Raw genomic sequence first — 24659 nt, 5'->3', positions numbered from 1 at the left:
CTGGGACAACTGGATCTCCACATGCAGAAGAATGCAGTTGAATCCCTACCTCACACCATATACCAAAATTAACTCAAAATGGATCAGAGACCTAAATGTAATGGCTAGAACTACAAAACACTTCGAAGATAACGTAGGGGAAAACTTTTATGACCTTAGACTTGGCAAAGAAGTCACAAGGCACAAATCACCCCATGCCAGCCACTCTCCTGGTGCCACAGCCAGGTAGGAATGGGGCGGGCAATGCCACGGACAGTGCCACGTGACTCTCAGACCTCACTCATTCAGGCAGGTAGAAAAGGCAGTCAGAATGAGGGGTTCAGACATTGTGAAGAAATACGGTCAGTGGTTCCTGAAGGACCCTGGAGCACCCCTCAACTGTGTAGGTTATCTGGTGATGGGGTGACCAGCTTCAGCTCCATTCTTTAAGGCAGACAGTAGAAAATTTCTCACGTGTAGGTGAAATGCTCCCCTTTCACGGAATGGACAGCTCCAAGCCCCTTCTTCATACACCATCTGACCCTGCACATGGTGCCTTAGCTTCTACTCAAGCTGGTACCCTCAAAGCCAGGGGCACACAAGCCGTGTCTCTGTGTGTGGGACAGTGGGAGCTGAGATCTCATCATGGAGGAGAAAAGAGAGGTCCCAGAGCAGAGCAGGAGAAGCAGGACACAGCATGAGGACAGACCGCTAGGATCCTGTGGGTGACCCATGGAACATAAAAGGGGACAGGGGTGTGGGTGCTGGGCAGAGGCAGGGGTTAGAGGGCATGGCCAGCTTCCCCCTGAGGTGATGCTAGGCTCCACTGGCCTTGACTCCCTCAGCTGCAATTGAAACACAGATACCCCAGTTCAGCAAAAGGATCTCGAATTTCTAGCCACCTCAAACTTCACTGTGTAGAAAAAATGGTGTGGTGGGTGGGAGGGAGATGGAGGCTTGTTCAAAATGTTGTTCCCCACAGGGGATCTGAATCAGTCTGTCTCAGGGATGGGGATCTGCCTTTTAGGGACTTAGCTATTAAGTCATCCAGAGGTAACGTCAACCCAGTTAAGGAAGGTGATTTAATAAGTGGATACGTTTGGTAGTGTATATGGAAGGGAGATGCAAGAGGGAGGAGATATGGGGATATATGTATGTGTATAGCTGACTCACTTTGTTATAAGGCAGAAACTAACACACAACTGTAAAGCAATTATACTCCAGTAAAGATGTTAAAAAAATAATAATAAGTGGATACGTAGCATCATGGTTTAACGCTCTAGGTACGGGAATGTCTAACTATGTGGATTAAAGGAAACCATGCTTTTAGGTGGAGCAGAATGTCCAGTGTCCCCTGCCCTGGGTACCAGCTCTCATCACACTCAGCAAAGCAGTCCCTTGATCCCAAGAGGGCAAAAGTTCTGTTGGCACAATCAAACGATGTAGTATTCGGCCAAGTCACGGCTGTGGGGCCCGCGGCATGCACTGCAGTGGTTACACAGCTGTCCTTGGGCAGGAGCTGGGCTGGGAGGCAGCGCAGAGCCTGTGACCTTGACGGCCCCTGCTGGGCACCACGCCCAGGGCTTACCTTCCCCACATAGGACAGACCCGGCTTGAACTGCTTCCTGGTGTCCTTGGAGTACCGGACATCCACCAGCTGTCTCTGGACGGGGGTGGAGTCATCAAAAGCCACCTGTTGGCTCCCGTCCGTGCTGGTCACCATGGCCCAGATGCTGACGGTGCCCCGGAAGTGCTCAGGGACATCGGCCAGGATCATGTCCTTCACGCAGATGTTGAAGTCCTGGGAGCCGTGGATCTGGAGGCGGGAAACACACAGGTCGCGCTCGCCGGGAGCTGGAGTGGCTTTGAGAGACGACTCGCAAGCACAGAGCTCAAGTAGGTGACTCTGGGGACTTCCCTGGCGGTCCAACGGTTAAGACTGCATGCTCCCAATCTGGGGGGCCCAGGTTCGATCCCTGGCCAGAGAACCAGATCCCACATGCCGCCAACAAAGATCCCGCGTGCCGCAACTAAGACCAGGCACGGCCAAATAAATAAATATTAAAAAAAAAAAAGTAGGTGGCTCTGGTGGCTTGGAGGGCCAGGGGGACACTCGGTGACCCCCCCGACCTATGCCGTGAGTCACTGCGTGGGGACTGAATCCCTGGCTGGACGTGCATTATGTCCCAGGAGGAAGGGAGTCGGCTCCTTGGGCAGAAGGTGAGACAACCCCTCGGGCCAGACTGCAGGCAGGGACTTGAACCTGGTCAGCCACACACTAGAGCACGGGCTCACCTCCCACGCCCGGGGTACAGAACCCCCTCGATCAACCCCCATCTCAGGACCTGGGGGCAGAGGCTGGCAAATAATCCACACACACAAACAGCTGTGGAGTGAATTACTCAGCAAAGGAGAAAATTAAGGCAAGAGCCACCACGGGCAGCCTCCAGGGACAACGGCTAGGATACCGAGGGCACCAACGCCAGGCACGACAGAGGTGAGGGGCCAGGGTGTCTGCTCCACAGAAGAGAAGCCTCAGGGACAGAGAGGGGGGACGCATCCCAGGCGGCAAATGGATGAAGAAGTAGCCTCGGGTGGAAATGGGAAGGAGGTGGCGCTGACAGGTTTAATGCCTGCAGGGGCGCAGAATCTCCAAGATGTGTGTGGATGTTACATAGTAGCACACTCACAACTTAATGTTAAGTTGAAAAAGAAAAACAAAAGCCAGGTTATAAAACTTTATACGCACGGGAACGTGAAATCACGCAGCCGCCTTGGAAAACAGTCTGGGAGTTCTTCAAACAACTAAACAGAGAGACACCGCTGAGAGACTGAATAGACAAATGGACCAGGGCCAGATATTACAGAAAAAAAGAGAACTCGGACCCACACTCTGCAGGCACCAGCAAGGAAGCCAACCCATTACAGTCGGCTCTCCGTATTCGCGGTTCCGCATTTGCGGATTCAACCAACTTCAAAGAGTTTCAATCTGGGATCCTGGGATGCAGAAGCCTCAGACATGGGAGGGCCAATTGTATCTATAAGTCAGACTTGTAAGAAGTCAGACCCCTATCTCAATAGCAACCAAACCATAACCCCCGTCACAACAAGCCCCAAATGGCCAGGACCAGATTCATAACTGACATTTTTTCTGATTTTGGCTCCCACTTCCATCTTAGGACCAATTGGAAAGAGCCAAATATGCACCCCCTCATCAATCACTTTGGATGCCTCCTTCTAGCTACCCGCCCATGACTTTCTGCACACCAATAGCCTCCCATCACGGCACACTGGAAGCCTTCCCTTTCTTTCACTATAAAGCCTTCCCACTTCTCCACCTGCCTTTGAGTCTCTGCCAAACACAGGTGACGGTGGCTGGCTCCCTTGCCGCAAGCTTCGAATAAATAGCCTTTGCTTGTTCTTGTTTGGGTGGTCTTCATTTAATTGCACACCATACAACCCAGGGATTCCAAATGCAAGAGAAATGAGAACATCTGGCCACACAAAAACTTGTACGTGAATGTTCACAGCATCATCCATAATAGCCGAAAAGCAGAAACAACTCAAATGGCCGTCAGCTAATGAACGGATAAACAAAATGTGGTCCAACCACATTGCGGAATATTACTCAGCCATAAAAAAGGATGAAGTACCTACACACAGTACAATGTGGATGAACCTTGAAAACATCAGGCTGAGTGAAAGAAACCAGACACAAAAGGTCACATGGTGCATGATTCCATTTATATGAAATGTCCAGAGATCCATAGAGACAAAGCATGTAAGTAAGTGGTTGCCAGGGGCTGGTGATGCAAACAGGGCTTAACTGCAAAAGGATGTGAGAGATTGGCGGGGGTGGGGGGACGGTTAGCAGAAATATTCTAAAACTGTATGGTGGTGGTTGTATAACTCTGTAGTACACTAAAAACTACAGATTCATACATTCTATATGGGTATTTGAATTATATGATATGTGAATTATGTCTCAAGAAAACTTTTTTTTAACTTTACACACAACATCCTAAGAGGAAACACATCAAAATACCAATAGTGGCTGTGTCTGCCTATCAGAGGACAAGTCGACTTTATTACTTCTTCTTTATATGTTCTAGCCTCTATGTTCAGCCTGCAGGAATATTATCATCAGAATATCCCCACCATCTAAACTGTTTTGGAAAGCAAAATAAAACGGACGATCACAGAGCTGAAGCTGGCGGGAAGGGACCCACCGAGTGGGTCGGGGTTCCCGCTCCTCACCTTGGTGGTCCTAAGGATGGGGCGCCCCACCTCCTGGCTGTAGTACCCCACGCCATTTACAGTCATGTTGATGGTTAAAGTCCCCGAGACAGGTTTCCCAAAGGTATACCTGGAACGAAAGGACAAAGGGTAGTAAGTTTCACAAGCAGGAGATGCCCAGGGGACAGTGGGGGAGGGGTCAGTTTCAGGAAGGCCAGGCACAGCAAGATGTGATCAGTGGTACAGTGGCTAATCCAGGGATGCTTCCCATCCTACATTCCACCCTTACAGCCCTCCCTGTAGCCCTGAGTAAGGACAGATCATGTCAGGGCCCTGTGTTCCTCTGCACCAAGCCTCATGTTGGACAGAAAAAGAGACCAAGGGTCAGAGAAGAACTCTGGAGCAAAGCAGCAGGGTATATGAGACAACCACTGAGGTTGGCCACACATTGGAGCAAGGCAGCCCAGAGGATCGAGCAACTATGGACAACAGGAAGGCCTGGCTGGGCTTAAGTGCCCTGGGAGTTCAACTTTGAACCAGAGATCTGACCTCTCTGAGCTTTGGTTTCCTCACCGGGAGAATGAGAATAAAACCATCGTCTCAGGGATGTTGGTAAAATACTTAAACGTATGTATATCATGCCTGATGCAGTGGAGACACCTGCTTACTGGGACACAGGGGCAAAATTGGAGCAAAATGGGAGCAAAATTTAAAAAATAACACCCAGAATTTTGATAGTATTTTCTGGACTATAAAATGTGTGTATCCAGCAGCTCTATTTACAGTAACCAGGACATGGAAGCAACCTAAGTGTCCATCATCGGATGAATGGATAAAGAAGATGTGGCAAATATATACAATAGAATATTACTCAGCCATAAAAAGAAACGAAATTGAGTTATGGGTAGTGAGGTGGATGGACCTAGGGTCTGTCATACAGAGTGAAATAAGTCAGAAAGAGAAAAACAAATACCGTATGCTAACACATATATATGGAATCTTAAAAAAAAAAAAAAAGGTTCTGATGACCCTAGGGGCAGGACAGGAATAAAGACACAGATGTAGAGAATGGACTTGAGGACATGCACGGGGAGGGGGAAGGCTAAGCTGGGACGAAGTGAGAGAGAGGCGTGGACATATATACACTACCAAATGTAGAATAGATAGCTAGTGGGAAGCAGCCACAAAGCACAGGGAGATCAGCTCGGTGCTTTGTGACCACCTAGAGGGGTGGGATAGCGAGAGTGGGAGGGAGACGCAAGAGGGAGGAGATATGGGGATATATGTATACGCATGGCTGATTCACTTTGTTATACAGCAGAAACTAACACGACAATATAAAGCTATTATACTCCAATAGAGATGTTAAAAAAAAAATGTGTGTATCCACCACGTCCCTGGATTTTAAAACACACGCAGCCAGGGGAGACACACGAGGGAGAAGTCTCAGCCACAACCTCCGGCAGGTGGCAGAGATGGGGCGGGGACACGGGCCATGTAGGGCTCCCCCAGGGGCCCCAGAAAGGGACAGAGCCTCTTGACTCCCTCTGGTCGACCCTCACATCGGGCTCCGTCAACAGCCTGGTCATTAGGCGGGTCAGCCCACTGGCTGTAGGTCAGCCCACTGGCTGTGGATGCCGCCCACAGGGTAAGGGGCATGGCCTGGGGGGTGTGCCCTGGGGAAGGGCATGCCCTAGGGGTGGGACATGTCCTAGCGGCAGGGGCTTCCCTGGGGAGGGGCAAGTACTAGGGGAGGAGCAAGTCCTAAGGGGAATGGGTGTGCTCTGGAGAAGGGGCGTGTCCTAGGGGAGGAGCATTGCTGGGAAGGGGTGGGTCCTAGGGGAGGGGCGTGCCCACAGTGGGAAGGGCTCACCGACAGTGGCCGCCTCTCTCTCACCTGGCCCGAACAGTGCCAGTCTCACAAGTGTCCAGGTCCTGGATATATGGGGGCGGGTCAATAAGGAGCTCAAACTTCGGCAACACTGAAGGGAGAGAGCAGAGAGGAGGGAGGCAGGGTGGCTTCCACCTGTGGGGCGGCCCCAGAAGGGTACTGGAGATGTGGGAGGGAGGAACACAAAGCCACCTCTGGGGTTTCTGTGCTGCTGACACCATAGGAATCCACACCATCCGTCTCTCTGGGGGTTTTGCCGGCCGCATCTATTTCCTATCTTTGGGGGACCAGCACTTCGTTTTTCTCAGGGGGCCATGTATCATCAGTTTTAGGCCAGCTGAACTGAGTGCAGCCAATTCCAGCCCATCCCAGGGGTGCACAAGTAGCCAGGCTTCTGGACCCGTCAGGGGCATCCTGAGGGTGCCTGCAGCTGGAAAGGGTCACTCTTTGCCACCCTGGGCACATCCAGCCAGCTCGTCCCCCTGCACAGCCCACGCAGAGATGGACACCAAGGAGCAGAATGGAGGAAACATGAAGACTCTGGTCCTGAGAGCTTGTTACACGAGCCTATAACCCTTTCCTTTTGCTTACTGGGTCTGCACCAGGCTTCTGTTGCTTGCAACCCATAACCCTGACCTCTAAGGATTTTCCTTCCAAGACCTGCCTCGTGAAAGGAAGAGAAATCCTTGACCCCATCAGGGAGAATTTTAGCACAGAAGCGGAGTATGTGGCTCTGGCCCAGGTTCATTCCCCAGCTCTTAGTACTTGAGCAGTTTCCTTAACAGCTCTCTCAGCCTCAGTTTCCCCATCTGTAACATGGAGATGCCTCATAGGTTCAGGACAAGGATGAAAGAACAAAAGGAAGTGACAACCTTAAAAAGGAAGGACATTCGGACACATGCTGCAACATGGATGAACCTTGAGGACATTATGCTCCGTGAAATAAGCTACTCACAAAAAGACAAATACCTTATGACTCTACTCGTATGAAGTCATATATTTTACAATTTTTTTTAAAGGACATGACAAAGGCCCAGGCTTCCATATCGTGCCTGGCCCTACTGAGCCCTCAGTGAACGAGGCTCCGGCCATCTTCCCCCTTGTCATGTGTGTCGTCACTAGGGCTGTGGTTTCTCCCAGATCTGAAATCCTAGGGTCCTAAGATTCTCCGACTTACCATACTTCTGAACTTCAAAGGACTTGTTGTACACGTGGCCTTGCATTTCGACAAAAACGAACCATTCTCCCAGTACCGGCTGGTCAGACAAGGGGAAGGTCATGTTGGTGATGCCTGTGTGAAGAGAGACGCCCCCCCTCATCCTGGGGCAAGTGAGTGTGCAGAGGGCCTGGCATCTGGTGGTGAGGTCAGGGCAGAGGCGCCCCAGGGACCCTGCGCCTCCCCCCGGCCGAGCAGTCCCTCGGGGAAGCCAGAAGCCACCCGAGGCTGGCGGGGATTTGTGCAGAACAAGCACCTCTGCAGTCTGAAGGGGAAGCAGCGAGACACTGCACCTTGGGTTCCTGGGGGACCCCTGAGGCCAAGGCCAGGCGCAGGCAGCTCTGCTCCCCACACGAGTCGTTCCCTTGGTGACAGAGAATCACACAAGCCCTGTCCCTACTTGGCAGCCCTCTCTAGGCATCTCAGAATCAGGAAGAGCGAAATGAACATGGAGAGGGGTCAAGGCCAGGCCAGGAGACCTGCACAGCCCACAGGCGGCTAGAGACCCCATTCTCTGTGTCTGGTTCACAGAGGCATGCGGGGGCCAGGAGCCCCCGAGCAGGACTCAGGGGTCTGTCATGTCTGTGCATTTCCCAGGTCGAGGGTGCACAGCTGTCCTCAGTCTCCCCAAGCCCCACCTACAGCTCCCCTCTCCCAGGACTCCACTTCCCTTAGGGCCGAAGCACAAAGGGAGATGTCAATTACATGGCCCTTATTGTCACAGAGAAAGAAAAAAATGCCAACTCCTCAGGCAAAGCAAAGCCTTCTGACTCCCAGCTGGAAAAGAACTGTCTCCTGTTGCGCTGGGGATGAGGACAAAGAAGATCTGCAGCAGGAGGAAGGTGGGGGTGCCCACAAACAAGGCCCTGATATTCCAGAAAGATCTCAAGTTACAGGAGGATCCCCAGCTGGGATCCCAGGCACACAGAAATGTGGGCGGAGGGTCCCAACGCTGCAGGGAAGGAGCGGCAGGTGCCCAGACAGAGCACATTCTATTTTCCTGGAAGGTTTATCACATCTGCCACCCAAAGGTGCAGCCCCCAAACCACAGAAGGAATTAGGAGAGAGGATGAGAAGAGAGGCTTACCGCAGCATAAGGGCTGCAAGTGTCTCCACTCCATCATCCGTGAGCCCCGGGGGTCCTGCAGGGGGACGGATGCGCAGTAAACTCAAGGCAGCCTGTGCGTGCCCGGTGTGCATGTGGACCTTCCAAGCCTGCCCTCTAGGCAGAACAGAGAGCTCGGGGCAAACAGAGAGCTCGGGGCAAACAGAAGCTCGGGGCATAGAAGGGACTTGTCTGAGGACAAGGTGGCGGAAAGGGCTGGCCTGCCTCCTCATTTAGGGAGCTGCATGCAAATCTACAAAGAGATGGACAGACACACACTCAGCTTATTCCAGGGTGGACCCAGGGATCGGGATGGACCAGGTCCCAGTCTATGGGGTGCCGAGGCAGGCAGGGATCAACCCAGAGGGTGGGTGTTAGGCAAAAACAGACCAGGTCTTGCAGAGAGCGGGCTAACTGTCTCTGAGCCAGCTGCAGAGGGGCAGGCCACTCACCAGGACATAAGCTTCCAGCTGCAACAGAGACAGACAGAGGCAGTGAGCAAACCCTCCCATAAGACCCGAGCCCTCCGTGCATGCTAAGTGTTCATCCCTTGGGACAGGCACAGGTTCTGTAATGGGTTTAATGGTGTCCCCCTCCTCCCAAAATTCACACGTTGATGTCCTCACGCTCAGGGTCTCAGAATGTGACTATTTGGAGACGGGTCTTGATAGTGGTGATTAGTTAAAATAAGGTCCCTAGCATAGGTCCCAGTCCAATAGGACTGGTGTCATAAGAAGGGGAAATTTGGACACAGATGCACATAGAGGGAAGACAATATGAAGACACAGAGAGAAGACGGCCAGCTACAAGCCAAGGAGGGAGGCCCGGAACAAATCCCTCCTTCACGGTCCCTGGAAGGAACCAATTCTGCCCCCACCTTGATCTTAGACTTCTGGCCTCCAGAACTGGGAAAGAATACATTTCTGCCCTTTAAATCATTGAGCAAACTCATACAGTGGCCACTGGCAATGAGGGTGGCCGAGCCCCATCCGGGACCTCTGTGTTCCTGGCTCCCCATCACAGCCCTGCCCTCCTCTCCAGACTCCCACACGCCCCAACCAAGGACAGCTCCTCCAGGCAGCCCTCCCATGTTGCAGCTGGGTTGTTTTTTCAAGGGATCATGCCAGGTTCCTTGAAGGTCTGGAATGCACGCTTTCATCCCTGAACCCCCAGCACCTGCCTGGAGCCTGGCTTCTAGCTCCATCAACGTCACACTGAACAGTCAACACTGACTCTGGTGAAGGTCAACTGCTTGCACAACTTGCCCCCTCTCCGGGGAAGGCTGTGGGCAGACGATCCCCTAAAACAACTGGGCACAGGGACTCAGTACCATCCGCTCAGAAACATACACGTTTGGGACCTTCAAAACCTCCCTGGCTGTGGACCTCAGTATCCCACTCCTGGGGTCCAACTGAGCCTAAGGAAGGACACACCAGTGAAAAAGAAGGTTTGAGCATAAAAACAATTGTGGCAGCATTTCTGACAATGACCAAAACCTGGAAACAAGCAAATGTCCACCAGGAGGGGGCAGTTGGGTATGAAGCCTTCCTTTGGCAGAAGGACCTCAGGCACTGAGGTGAGTCTGCAAGGCTGTGTCAAAAACGTGGGCAAGTGCATTCAAAGATCCAATGAAAAAAGTAATGTGGAAACTCGGGCTGGTGAAAGTTAAGAAAAAGCTGCGTGCACCCGATGGAACTGTGCTTCTAGGCTGGGGCCCACTGGGGAACTTTGCAGGATTATTTTCCAGCCCCCTGGGGTGGGGTCTGGGTCCGCTCTGCTCAATCATGTGCCCCAAGTGTTAGAACGGCACCTGGCATGCAGTAACCACCATACACGTGACCCCTCGGGGATCCCTCAACTGGAGTCACCCCAGACTGCGTTCCCATCTTTGCTCTGGATATGTACAGTTTGCTTAAATCTCTTCCTTTACGATCTCTTTCCTTCTGAAAGCGCCTCTTTGCAGCAGAATGCCAACTAATAAATACAGAAGAAGCAACAGAGTTGGAAAAATCACCACTTTGCAAGCATCATGGCAAGTTTTGATTCATGTAATTCTGAACTCATCTGTGGAGGCTAGAACTAGCGGGTGATCATGGTGACTGGCAACAGGGTGTCCACACAGTCTCAAGTGTCCCCCACAGATGACTTACTGATTACAAAGGGGAAACAGTGACTTTTGCAGGGAGAAACCAGGCAGACTCTATCTGAACTACCGTCAGGTACCTCAGGATACGACACACGAGAGGACCAGCACGGCTCCTGTGGCTCCTCCCCCATGACGCACAACTTGAACCTGATCGCAGAGAACAAGCCAGCAGACCAGCCCACTGGGGAACACCATTCAAAACAACTGCCTGGAGTCTCCAAAAATGTCAACGCCGTGAAACACAGGCAAAGGCTGAGGAGCTGATTCAGAGTAAAGGATGCGAGAGACATGACGACTAAATTCGACACGTCGTCAGAGACTAGGTCCTGGACCAGCAAAGAAACATGCTATAAAGGACATTATTGGAACAATATGGACTCTGTATTAGATAATATTATTGTCAAAATTCCTAAATGTAATGATTGTACTTTAGTTGTATGAAAGAATGTTCTTGTTCTTAAAGGATACAGGAGGTGTTCGGGGACAAAGAGATGTGATATCTGCAAATTATTCTCAAATGATTTATCATTAAAATAATTTTAAAACTATGTGTGTACATATACATATATACAATACATGTATATGTACATATATGTATATACACACACTGAAAGCACATAAATATAATAAAATGTTTTGTAATTGGTGAATCTAGATACGTGGTTCTCAAAGTGGGTTCCCCAGAGCAGTAGCAGAAACCAGGAACTTGTTAGAAATACAGATCCTTGGGGCCCATCCAGGAAGCTGCTGAATCAAAAATTCTGGGGAGGGCTTCCCTGGTGGCGCAGTGGTTGAGAGTCTGCCTGCCGATGCAGGCGACACGGGTTCGTGCCCCTGTCCGGGAAGATCCCACATGCCGCAGAGCGGCTGGGCCCGTGAGCCGTGGCCGCTGAGCCTGCGCGTCCGGAGCCTGTGCTCCGCAACGGGAGAGGCCACAACAGTGAGAGGCCCGCGTATCACAAAAAAAAAAAAGAAATTCTGGCGAGGGCCCAATAACTTGTATGTGAACAAGCCCTCCAGGTGGTTCTGCTGCACACTCCAGTTTGAGAACCTCTGTTCCTGATCAGAGCTTGGCCAACTATGACCCTTGGGCTAAATCCGTCCCTCTGGCTGTTTGTGTAAATAAAGCTTTATTGGCACCCAGGCACACCCATTCATTCACGTGCTGTCTGTAGCTGAGTCCATTCAAGTTGTGACAGAATCCCTCTGACTGGCAGACCCGAACATACTTACTACCTGGCCCTTTACAGGAAGTTTGCCCACCCCTGGGCTCCATGAAGGGCCTATGGGAAGTTCTCTGTGACTTTCTTCCAACTTTTCTGTACATTTGAAGTTATTTCCAAATAAAAATTAAGAGAAAATCAATGTCTTTTTTATGTGAGTGTATTTACTTTGAAGGAGAAACGGTGGGTTTTAAGTGGCAATTATATTTTGTTTCTAATAAACGTTAAATAAATGCAGGGCTATTAAGATTTTAAATGATGGGCCACGGCCCCGACCCCGCACAGAGGGGTACTGGCCACTGCGGGGACCACTGGTGCCCCTTGTGGAGGAAGCATGCCCACAAGCCCTCTTGTCACATAGAACTTCCCCTGGGTCCCCCAAGGGACGTGGAGCCCCGGGAAGAAACCGAGAATGGAGGTAGAAATTGGAAGAGGCGGGGGAAAGGCCAGTTGTGGATGGTGGCCCTGGCCAGGCCGAACCCAGGTGGGTATGTTCCGGGCCCACGGTTTCAGAAGCCAATCTCACCTTCTCGCTGACGGGCCTCAGGTCTGGAGTGACAGTGAAGATGCTGATGAGCACTGGAAGAAAGGACATAGGCGTGTGGCAGCTCCAGGCCATGGCTGGCCCTCCCCCCCAACCGGCGCGCACCGGCCACCCACCTCGGTGTTGGGGCCTGTACACCGGCTTGTCGGTCTGGATGAACACGGAGGCTCCCCGGCTGTCCACAGTCACTGAAGTCTGGTTGTGGAAGAAGGGGCCCTCCTCTGCCCACCAACCACGGCCCCACACCTTCAGGAGGGCCTGGCCCCAGAGGCCCGTGGGCACCTGCAGGCGGAGCACAGAGCTTTGGGCAGGGGGTGTCACCCTGGAAGGTACCCAGGTATTGTGAAAGCAGCATGGAGGTCTAGGGCAGGGGAGCACACCCGGGGGCAATTGTGCACCCAGGGGACACTCAACAGTTTCAGGAGATTTTGGGGTGTCACAGCTCCGGGGAGCAGGCGCTACTGGGCATCTGGTGGGTGGAGGCCAGGGATGCTGTTCAAGACCCTGTGATGCACAAGACGGCTGTCAGCAGCGCTGAGAACGAGAAACACTGGTGTAGCTTGACAAGACAGAGCCTTCTCCTCTCCTGACACTGCAAGCTTGCAAAGATATTCTCATCCCTGTAGAGCTACAAGAATTATCTCCCATCTTACCCAAATGCAGTCATAGCTGGTAAGCTGGGAGGTACGGAGACCCTAGTCCCTTCATATACATACATACATATGAATACATGTATGCATATGTATATTTTCATATTTCATATATGTATAGAGTGCATGTGCCTCTGTGCTTTGTCTCACTGTAAACACTGCACACACATTATACAATCCCATTTATATGAAATGTCCACAACAGGCAACTCCATAGACACAGAAAGCAGATTATTGGGTACCAGGAGCTGGAGGGAGATGGGGAATGGGGAACGACAGCTAACGGGGATGGGCTTTCCTTCCTGGGTAATGAAAATGTTCTGGAACTAGACAGGGGTGGTGGTTGCACAATAGTGTGAATGTTCTAAATGCCACTGAACTGTCCACTTTAAAATGGTGAAAGTGGTAAAAAAAGAGGGTTTTTTTGGCCACCTAGATGGATTAAAAAAAATAATAATACCCACTGCAGTCTTAAGGATTCACCGTGGAGTTCAAATTCTTCTAGGGCAAAATTTCCAACATTTAGGGAATGGAAACTACCCTACATAATTCCCTCATTTTTTCCTTTTTAAGTGATGAGCAGAATACCCATGCACGTGAGTCATAACCTACAGAAACTCCTTTTGTGACTAAAGCAAACAAAAGTCACAATTCTGGATGTGACCATGTGCCATGAATGCGATGCTCGTGGCCATCCCTGGGTGCCTGGCGGGTGGACATTACGTGGTCATCAGTTCACACTGGGAGCTACAGCACCACCTGTTCCTAAGACCATCCAAATGCGGGGGTGTTCTTCTCCCAGTTGTTTGTCAGCATCCACCTGTGTGATTGCTCAAGGGGTGAAAAAGTCCTCGTCACCATCACAGCAATCAACCATGCTAAGTATCCTGGTGAATTATCTGACCGGTCCTCACATCAGTGTGCCCATTTTATGGATGAGGTCGGGGCATGCCAGGACCTTCTCCATCCTTCCAGCACCTGTCTCTGGCTGCCTCTCTTGTCTGCTCTGAACAGCATCAGAGGGACCCTGCCTGCCTACCTGCCTGCCCACCTGCCACCCTCGGGATGGGGCGTCTCAGGACTCTGGGGTCCCTCCTAACTGCAGTTAACCTTGAGAACCTTTAGGACGAACTTGAGGATAATCCCCTTACCTTGACCCCCAAATCTTTACCTGCCTTTGTTTCTGGAAACCACTCAACACCAGCCAAAGACCTCCATGCAAGGAGGAAGAAAACCCAGGCCACCCAGGGGAGCAGGCATGGACAGGTAGGAAGTAGCTGGCGGGAGTGGGGGGGGGGGCTGTGTGCCAGCGGGGTGTCGTGGGTGCTGGGACCAAGAAGCTGCCCCTGAGAACAGAAAGGATCAGATGTGACCTTTGGGGACATGAAGTGACCCGTCCCGGGTCTTGAAAGCTGCAGAGCTGCCGTTTCCAATCAAGTCTCAGCTCAAAGTGGCGTTCCTACCTGGTCCTGCACCTGCCAGCCCTCAAAGGTCTTGCCGGAAGGTTCTGGACTGAGCTGACCCCCATCCCCACCCCTGACCTCAGTGATCCACATTTGCTCCTTTAGCATCAGTGACAGCCAAGGACTCGGGGGGGCCGAGATCCAAGCAAGGGAGGCGGCCAGGCAAAGTTGGTGTAGCTGGCAGCTGAGTACAAAGGTGGGGGGCTTGGGGCCCAGCTAAAGAAAGAGGCTGGCTGTCCTCTGGGGAAGGCTGCGTGGAGGGGCCAGTCCTACGGCAGGCCGATCCACCGCCCTGATGAATGCCCAGCTCCCCGCCCCTCCAGGCAGGAGAGGCCCCTGGGGCTCTGGGTGGGGTCCCAGATTACCGGACTCCGTAGGCATCCACCAAACATACCCGAGAGAGAAGCCACCAGACTCACTAGACCCTGAGTTTCCGACACATTGTTGTGCAGATGGGTGATCGGGACTTAAAGGCATGGCACACAGTAGACACCCATGGTTGGTGGCGACAGGTATCACGATTCCACTCCTAAATGGAAACCATCCGAAGCAGAGGGATTCAGGTGAAGGCTGATTCCACAGATTGGAAATCTCCCTCCCACTATTCATGGGAGCTCCTGGCTGGCTCCACTCCAGGCCACTGGCTGCCTCTTTTGGCCTCTTTCCTGCCCCAGGGCTTTTGCACCGGTGGTTCCCTCTGCCTGGAATGCCCTGTCCCCAGATTCCTGCATGTCGGTTCCTCCTGGTTTCAGCTCAGAGGGACCCTGCTGCCATATAAAATGGGACTCTACCCCCCCACTCCTCAGCATTCTCTTTCTCTGACACATTTTAAAATAAAATGTTAGAATCTGATTAACATTTAGTGTCCTAAAATAGGACACTTGCTACTCTCTGAGGTGATCATGTTTATGTAATTGGGGGGTTACTATCTGACCCACCCCTTTGCCCATCACCAATAAGGCTGGTGGTTGAGAGCAGGGAATGTGGCCAACTTCCTGCTTGAAACTGAATAGATGCTTAAGGCATTTGTTACACAGATGCACGGGTTAAGTCTAAAAAATCGGAATAAAACAAATATCACGAGGTTTTAGGTATGCTTTCTTGAAAGTTCCATCAAGGGCCTCTTACCCGCATCCTCGCTGCTGCACAGATGAGAAGGACGAGGCGAGACACAGACGGGGTAGAGCCTGCCCGGGGCAGTCAGTGGCAACACTAGGTCCCCACAACACGGGTTTCCAAACCCTGTACCCGGAAGCACTCAGGTCCCCAAGGCAGGCACGTCTGGGGAGTGGGTGGGGTAATGGGCAGGGGAGTCCTACACCCACAAGAGCAGCTTCTTTTTTGTCTGAGGCCCACACCATGGTTCCACAGAGCAGAGTTTCTTAACTCAACCTCGGCACTACTGACGTTTAGGGCTGAATCATCCTCTGCGGTGACGGGGACGGGGGCGTCCTGTCCCTGTAGGGTGTTGAGCAGCATCCCTGGCCTCCACCCACTAGATGGCAGTAGCACCCTCACCCCCAGCTACCATAACCAGAAATATCTCCAGACACTGCCATTGTCCCCCGGCGGGGGAGGGGAGCATCCTTCCCCACCCCCCAAGTTGAGAAAGGCTCACCCAGAGCTCTTCTAAATGCTAAGGATCCCAAGACCCTTTTGAAAGTCTCCAGTCCAGGGATCCCCGGCCCTTCTCCCAAAGTTATATGGCCCTTTACTGGTTTCTTATACAAATCCACAGCATTAGCCTGTGAAGAGTGCCTTCTTATGTGCGGTGGCTAGGGACACAGCATAATCTTAACCCCGCTGGGGCAGCCCTGGTTTCTTTCTTTCTTTTTTTTTCTTTCTGGTAATTAATATGCTTTAGTAAAAGTACTTCTCTAAATAAAATACACGAGGCTTTCTTTTTTCCTAAGTAGTTCATCTGTCAGTGGACAGGGCAGCCCTGCATTCTGATTCACAAGAAAGCAGATCTGCTCACAGGAAGCCGGCAAGGGCGGCTCTAGCCTATTGATCCAGGGTTTTCCAAATGCTGACATCTGGGGCTGGCTCATTCTCCGCGGAGGGGCTGTCCTGTGTATTATAGGACTTGAGCAGCGTCCTCGGTCTCTACCCACTAGAAGCCAGTAGCAGCCTCCATCCCTGCCCCCCAGGCTGCGACAACCAGAACTGTCTCCAGACCCTGCCAACCTCACCCCCGGGAGAGAACTCTAGAGAAAGAATTCTAACATTGACAAGAGGGCAGGAAGACCACTGCCCCACAGCAATGAGACACTAATGATGCATCCCATCCCATGGAAGAGGAACCGCCCCGGACTTCATTCTAATCACTGGGAGAGAGCACATTACAATTTGGAACGATTCTCTACTTAGCCCATCCTTTCAGGGACTCCTTTGAGCATCTGGTAAGCGTTAAGGACTAGCTAACCCAGAAAAAGCCGACAATTTCAGGGCTTACGACTGCCTTGAAATCCAAGGACTCCAGTTAAAAAACCCATGTCAGAGAATGACCTACCTGTAGTTTGGTATGTAAAATAATTTTAAAATAATAATATTCAATGCCAACAAGGCTGAGGGCAATTTGGTCTCTAACGTATAGCTGGTGGTACCATGCACGTGCACTGCTGTGTCTTCCAAGACAAAACAGGACACAGCAAGAGCCTTGGATCCTAATTTGGTAGTTCTTCTTTCAGGGTGTTCAGTCGAAGGCAGGCATCCAGTACGTTAACAGCTTTACGCACAAAGATGCTCTCAACTTTTGGATTACATTATCAAAACCCTGAAAACAAGAAAGAAATCTAACTATGTACAAGCGATGTGTGTGTGAGGGGGAGGTGTTAGTAAATTAGTATATGAAAGAGATGCAGTGGGATGTTATTTACAATAGGATGCAATTATAGAGACTTGGAAACACGGAAGTATGTTTACGCAACGTGTGAAGAGAAAAGGGCATGACAGACCACAATATACCCTTTAACTGCAACTATGAAAGAAAATGTCTTTATGTGGACAAGGATTTATGGGAAACATGAAAAAGTGAAAAGTATGAGGGATGGGATTATGGGTGAGCTTTGAGCTTTCTCCTTTTGTAAACTGTTTTTTCCTTCATTATTCTTTTTTTTTTTTTAACATCACCATTAATGATTCTTTTCACAACACATGCAACTTCTCTTGTTCCATTCCAGTTCAATTCTTTATTTCCAAAGTAGGGTTTCTGATTTTAAAAATTCATAGCTTACCTTGAGTTTGATCGTCCCTTTATCTAAAAAATGAAAATAAAATGAAAACGGTTAAATCAGGAGCTGTGTTTGTCTGCCTCCTTGAGCTGCAGCCTTACAAACAGGGGCTTTCTCAACCCAGAGGGATTTTCTGTGGACAAACACACACCCTGGGTCATGCTGGTCTGGCCTGGGCTGGGATGGGCGGAAGTGAGAGGTTTCCTCCAAGCTGGAGAGTACTGAAGACCGGAGGACATGGACAAAGCCAAGCTATTCAGGGGAAGGCTGGCCAGCCTGCATACTTTATTCACTTCACCCCTGGCCCCTGCCCAAGGTAAGCTGTGAGGGGAGCAAAGAGAAAACTCCACGGGAGAGGAACAAGGAGAAAGGTGGAGAGAAAGAAGAGGAGCCTGAGGTCCCCAGTGGACCTCACTCCAATGGATCTAACTAGTCTTCCATCTACCTCTCTCTTCCACCCAAACTGAGTCATCTGTCATCTGACACTTCTCCAGGCTCTTTGGCTTCCAGGACTTAATTAGGCATCTACTGTTTCTGCCTCCCAGTGTCCATTTCCCCCATTTCCTGCTGATTTTCTTGGAGGAACCCACCTACCCAACTCCTAATTCTTAAGGTTTAGTGGGTTCTGCCCATCTTCCCTGGGGCTCTGTGCAGATCTACATAGGCCTTCCTCCTAGACACAGTGATTGGTTCAGAGTTGAGCACATGTCCTAAAATGGGCCAATCAGCATGGGCCGTCCACCTGGTCACAGGACTTGGTTCAGAGTTGAGCACATGACCCACATGGGCCAATCAGCATAGGCCTTCCCTCTGGTCACAGAGATTGGCTCAGGATTGAGCACATGACCCAACATGAGCCAATCAGAGTTAATCCTGGGACTTTGCCCAAAGGTCCTGTAACTGCCAGTCCCTCCCTGCTTTGGAGAGACACAGGCACATCCAGAAGTGGAGCTGGGAGACTGGGCCAGTGATGCCAGGGGACTTTTCCAGTTATAAGCGCCCATAAACTCTCTGTTGCTGAAGCCAACCTGATTTGGGTTTCAGGACTGGCCAGTGGAGTCGGGACTGCCTGCACTTCTCCTGCCTACCCAAGTCTCCCTCTCCCAGGGGACAGAGGCTGCCTTGTTGGCCTTGGGAGACCTGACATCATCTCTCGGTGTCTCCTGTGGCCACACCACACCCTGCATGATGAATGAGTTACCTGCCTGCTGGACTACAGGCCCTAAGGCAGGGCCTGGTCTCCACACTTTGTCCAAGAGGCCAACGCTGCTGTTGTCTGCAGTTTACGAAGGAGAGCCAGGGAGAGGCTGGCTGAGGGCCTGAGCTCAACTCAGTGGCAGGCTGGCTGTGAGCCCAGCTCCGGGTCTAACACCACAGGGGTGTTAGAAGCTCAACAAAGGATCTGAAAAGGTCACAAGATTCCCTCTGGGCCCCCTTCCCACGTCTAGCCAAAACTGGCACGAAAAGGGTGCCCAAATCTATCCAGATCTGCACCCACTGAACCTGAGCTGCTGAGGAACAAGGAACTCTGATTTCCCAGACTGGGCAGGTGGCTTCCCCTGCTGGGCCTTACTCTCTCCATCTGTAAAGTGAGGAGAATGCAACCTGTCCTCCTACTCCTGCCAGGGTTCTGGAGGTGAGGTGGGAAGGAAGCAAAGCAATGCCGATACTGCCTGAGCCCTAAAGACCACTTTGCAAAGGGAGGGGAAGGCCTGGTCAGGCACCCCAGGGACCTACCCAGGATGGCTCCCTGGCTCTGCGCCACCGCCTCGCCCTGGGCCACCAGCTGAGCCTGGACCATGACTTCCCTCGGGGAGTTAAAGATGGTCACACTGATGACTTCCTCCACTCCTGAGCGGAAGACGGAGGGTGCAGCGATCAAATAGCCCCTGCAGAAGAGGAGAACCGCAGTGAAGGCCAAAGGTTCTGACCCATCCCTAGCCTCACTGTCACCTGGCTGAATCAGGGTGCACCCTAGGTGGACTCCCACCTATGCCTGACCACACTCCAATGGCACTGTCACTTTATGTGTCCGTGTCCCCTACCAACCTGTGAGCTCCTTGAGGCTTGTTCACCTCTGAATTCCTCCCCTCGCCCCGAGTAAGCAAGAATCTGGCTTCTCTGGATCTACCTGGAACCACACCCCCTTCGATCTCGGCATTATGGCCTCTGGACTTTTTTCGCAGCTCCTTCTGCCACAGGACCTTTGCACATGCCACACCCACAAACTAAAATACTCTCCCCTGTAGACTGAGTTACTGGTAGGATCCCACTTCATCCTCAAAGCCACCCGTGAGACGTGCTAACATCTCCCATTTACAGAGTCAGAAATTAAGCCCCAGAGAAGCCAATTCACGTGCCCGAGTCAGTGAGAGATTAGGCTACAAACCCAGGCAGCCAGATTCTGGACCCCAGTGGAAAGAAGCAAGGAACTACCTGCAGCATTAATTTTAAGAATAAGACCCTAAAGACAAACTAAATGGCCTGAAACAGGAAAAGCACTGTGAACAATGGAGTCAAAACAGCTCTTTCTTTCTCAAAAGACTCAGCTTGACTGGGAAGACATTTCTGGAAGAGAGGTGTTATTATCCTGTTTTCCAGACGGGAAGGCTGACCTTGCAGAAGGAGGAGGAACGTGCACCAGATCACACAGCCTAGGCAGGAGAGGGCCCTGGGGTCCCCTTATGGCACCGGACCTGGAGGCCTAGGTCCTCCCCACCTAAGCTCCTGCTTCCCCGTTATTTTGCAGCCTTAGGTAGAAGATCACAAAGGCTCATCCGTAACCACGTGACCCACTCACAGTGCAATGGCAAGTGCCAGGAGCCTGGCAGCAAAGGCAGCACGATTCCAACGGTGCAGAACTACAGGCATCAGAAGGAAACAGGAGAGAGGGAAAACACTGGGCAAACACTGAGATCAGGAGAGGTTTTTTTATTTCTCAACATCCTCTCTGGGACAACCCCAGGTCCACACACAAAGAGATGAATTTAGACCCTTACCACACATCATACACGAAGAGGACCTTCGAGATATGCCATGTACTATATCACTCCAGCACTGATAAGAGTGTGCAAAGACCTTAGTTTCGTAGGTGCACTGCCCAGCAGTGGCTGGACCCGGTAACCCTGGGGTCCGATGTTCTGACTCCAGCACCGACAAGCGCCTGCAATGACAGGGCTCCTCTGTGCAGTGTGAGGCCTTGGCCATGCACAGAGCATACATTGATCCTGGGTATGTAACTGCACCAGCCGGAGCCTGCAATGACCCTGGGTTTCATGGATGTTCTGTCCAGATCCAGAACTGACCACAATGTGTACTGACCCTGCGTCCTATATGTTCTGTCCCACTCCAGGATCAAATACAGCATTCAGTGACACTGGGACAGACATGTACTGCCTCAAGCATGGGAAGACCTTTGCTTCATGTGTGATGTGCACCATCCAGCTCCAGCACTGACCAGAGGGTGCAATGACCCTGGGGTCACCTGTGCAGTGTCTGGCCTCAGCGGTGCACAGAGCACGCAATGATCCTGGGTACGTAACTGTACTGTCTGGAGCACACAGTCACCCCCACGTACGTGATGTGTACTATCTGAACTCTAACACCGACCTGCACGGGCAATGACCCTCGGTTCCTGTGTGTCCTGCCCCACTGCAGCACGGGAATACGGCCACCTTCAGGACAGAAACTTTCTGCCCAGCTCCCAGATGACCCCCAGGGCCTCCCACATAGCACCTGCTGAGTGTGGAAGAGTACTGGGGGAAATACACAACCCACGTGTTCACTTTCCTTGGGCACTTCTAAAGCCCTTATCCAGATCTGAGTTAGGGTCTTCACTCAAAGGCCCAGAGAACCTGATGGAACCAAATTAACTTTCCCTGCGACTCAGGAATTACAGCTGTTGGAGGGCTCGCCAGCCAATCACTGTCTACCTGATACACCCCTGCCATCTGGGCTGACACTGGCTTCTCATCCTTTGGTCTTGGAAGGTCCCATCCTGGGAAGGGTGGTATTTGGTAAAGTGTAGACAGTATTGGTCTCATAACAGTGTGCAAATCCATGGGGCTTTCTGGCATCAGGCATTCCTCACAATACAATCAGATGGATCATAGAAGTGGGTATCCGGGGCTATTCCTAAAACGGGACCCTTCGGGCTGATGCGCCATGGCTCTGGCTTAGAGGTCGGCTAATCTGGACCCCTGGTTGGTCACTGTGTGTCTCCCAGCACGGGAGTTCCATTTGACTCAACAGTAGGTAAGATCCCAGGGCAACTTTAGTCAGAGGCAAATACTCCTGAGAACTGTTTAAAACTCTGCAACACAGGGACTCTGAACTTGGTCCTTATAAGGCGGGGTCTCTCATGGAGGGCAGGGTCATGCTTCGTGCTGGGGACTGTCCTGTGCATGGCAGGATGTGTTGCAGCATCCCGGGCCTCCACCCAGTAGATTCCAGCCGCATGGACTCCCCCTAGACGTGACCACCAAACATGCCTCCGGACATTGCTGAATGACCCCAGGGAGACAAAAATCGCCCCTTGGCTGAAAACTGCTATCCTGAGGGATGCCAGCTTTGAAAGCATCAGGTCAAAAGTTTGCTGGGCTCCAATTTCACAAGGCCCAGGGGAGGTAAACCCCATGGTTCCAACTGCAGCATGGTGTCTTACTTTTCAAACTTGTAATCCAAAGGAGCAGCACGGGAGGTGATTCCGCTCACCTAGTCTCACTGCTGACCTGTTTTCTGGGAACTCCTGTACCAGGGCTGCTTGAACAAGGCTCAGAAAGGCCGGTCTGCACTAAACGGCTGAGCCTGAGCAGCTGCAGGCAGGCCCCCTCCCAGCCCACAACCCCGCAGGGCTCACCCAAACTTGGCAGGTCTGCGAATAGTCCCTGTGGAGCCAACTCATGGGAAATTCTCCTTAGCAGCTAGTTAATTCACCTCCTCACTGTGTCAACTCACCAGAAGCTCTGTAAGCAAACTTCAAGAAAAATGTGGAAGCAAAATAAACACTTCCTCCGCCCCCCCACACGCCCTCCCAAGGAAAACGGAACGGCAGGTCTCTCCTTCCATTTCTCAGCCAAGACACGCACCTCTTACCTTCAAGCCACGGACAACTGGAAATCGCCACCCAAGAAGACAGCCCTGGTCACACCAAGGGAGCGAGGTGGGATGGGGGGAGGGCCTCGCCGCCTTAGCTCTGAGGAGTCCTTGTACCCCCACGGGGCCACTTCTGAAGCCTCAGGCTACCCTCTTCCCAGTCCGACTCGTGGCGTCTAGGGGGTCAAGATTCTAGGTCCCGCCCAGCCCGGAGGCTGTGTGGCCTTGGACAGGTCGCTGCGTCTCTGAACCAGACCCCGCGACCCCCACCCCGAGAAGGCGGCCAGCCTCCTCCGTCGCCCGGGGCTACTCACGGGGCCTGGGGCTGCGCAGCGCGCACGCCGTCCCGCGGCGACAGCAGCAGCAGCAGGAGCCGGAGCAGCGGCCAGAGCAGGGCGACCCACATTTTCCGGCTCCGCGGGGCTGCCGCGCCCGGGTAGGGGGCCCTTTGTTCGCAGCCCCCGCGCAGTGCGCCCGGCGCCATGCGCCCAACTCCGCGCCCGGCTAGGCTGGGGCAGCGGGGGACCAGCCCCCTCCCCGGACCCGCCTTGTCCCCGGGCCCGCCCCCACCCGGACCCGCCCCGCTCACCCCCTCCCGGCCTCCCGCCCCGCCCACTCTCCGGACCTCGTCCCGCCCCCTCCCCCCGCTCCCTTCCCGGGACTCATCCCCCCCCCCAAAACCGACTCTCCCCCAATATCTCCTGGGACCCGCCCCGCCCTCAGCCCGGACGCACCCCCAGACCTGACCCATTCCCTTCCCCTTCGTCGGACCCAACCCATCCCACTCTTCGCCCCCCACAACCCGGCCCCGCATCCTCTCCGGACCCGCCCCCGCCCCGAACCGCCCCCTTCCGAGCTCCCTGCCTGGCCGCCTCCCCGCCGCCCCCACCCCGCGGACCAGCCCGGCCCCGCCCCGCCCCTCCCACGCAGGGGCCGCTCGGTCTCCGCGCCGCCTTCACCCCGCACCTTGTCGGCAGCCCCCACCTGCCCCAGCCTGGACCCGGCGACCTGTGCAGTGCACGCACAGGAGGAGCTGAGCCCTTTGGGGAAACGGAGGCTGGCCAAGGGATGAAACTTCAGACCCGCAGCTTCCCCCAGGCGCCTGACTGCCGCTCCTCGTTTCTTCCCTCTCCCCACCTCCTCCATCCACAAATCCCCTAGGCCAGGCCCCTCCCTCTCTGGGCCTCACTTTCCCTCTCGGAGAGCTGGGTGCCCCCTCCTGCCCCTCCCAGTGTGCCCTACTCAGTGATGGCCTCACTGTTGTAGGTCCCTCTGGAAGGGGGCACCAACTCTTTATGTCATGTCCAAGTCCTGTCCCTCCTCTAGTTACCCCCCTACTGTCCCAGGTGGTCCCTCTAGTGAGGACCCCTGCAGCGACAAGGGTCTTACTTCTAAAACTCCGGAGCTGACCACATGGCCCTCCTGCCCCAAATCCTCCCGGGTCTCTATTTATCCAGGCCAAGTCCAAACACCGGGCTGCCCTGAGGCTGCCCTGGTGGCTCCCACCTCATCCTAGTTCCTAGATGCCCTGTGCCACCCTGTGCCGATCCCCACTGCCAGCCTTTGCTCAAACTCTGCCCCTCTGCCCTCCTCCTTTGCCTGGCCAACTCCTGCTTCTTCCAGAAACCTCCCTTGCGCCCTCCCTGCCCTACGGGCATCGTGGGTCCTCCAGGCAGCCTCTCCCACCAACCCTCTCCAAGGGCTTTTGGCCAAGCCCTGGCCACCCAGTGAGCACCAAGCCCTGGGCAGGCAGTGGGGACTTCAGGACAGACAGGATCTGCTGTCATAGATGGCGGAGGGGGCTGTGCAGGGGCCGGAGTGGACTGGGGAGCAGCTGCAGTGCTGAGAGACCAGGAGGAGTTGCCAGCCTCCAGTCCCA

At 52.9% G+C, this 24659-nt stretch overlaps 1 protein-coding gene across 1 annotated transcript in view; it reads right to left on the bottom strand.

Annotated features, from left to right (window-relative positions):
* Positions 1-23186, bottom strand: part of CPAMD8 (C3 and PZP like alpha-2-macroglobulin domain containing 8) — a 99327-nt gene extending 76141 nt beyond the window's left edge. The window contains exons 1-11 of the mRNA XM_060006707.1: positions 23095-23186; positions 19424-19575; positions 17690-17712; positions 12457-12622; positions 12323-12375; positions 8880-8897; positions 8410-8464; positions 7284-7397; positions 6113-6197; positions 4237-4345; positions 1568-1795 (exon numbers count right to left, since the gene is read on the bottom strand). Of these exons, the coding sequence (XP_059862690.1) occupies positions 1568-1795; positions 4237-4345; positions 6113-6197; positions 7284-7397; positions 8410-8464; positions 8880-8897; positions 12323-12375; positions 12457-12622; positions 17690-17712; positions 19424-19575; positions 23095-23186 (1095 nt within the window). The remainder of the gene's footprint in view (positions 1-1567; positions 1796-4236; positions 4346-6112; positions 6198-7283; positions 7398-8409; positions 8465-8879; positions 8898-12322; positions 12376-12456; positions 12623-17689; positions 17713-19423; positions 19576-23094) is intronic.
* Between the last annotated feature and the right edge of the window lie 1473 nt (positions 23187-24659).

This window comes from Delphinus delphis, chromosome 3 (assembly GCF_949987515.2).
Source record: "Delphinus delphis chromosome 3, mDelDel1.2, whole genome shotgun sequence".
NCBI lineage: Eukaryota > Metazoa > Chordata > Mammalia > Artiodactyla > Delphinidae > Delphinus > Delphinus delphis.
The sequence above is the reverse complement of the archived record's forward strand: the minus strand, read 5'-3'. Positions and strand labels throughout refer to the sequence as shown.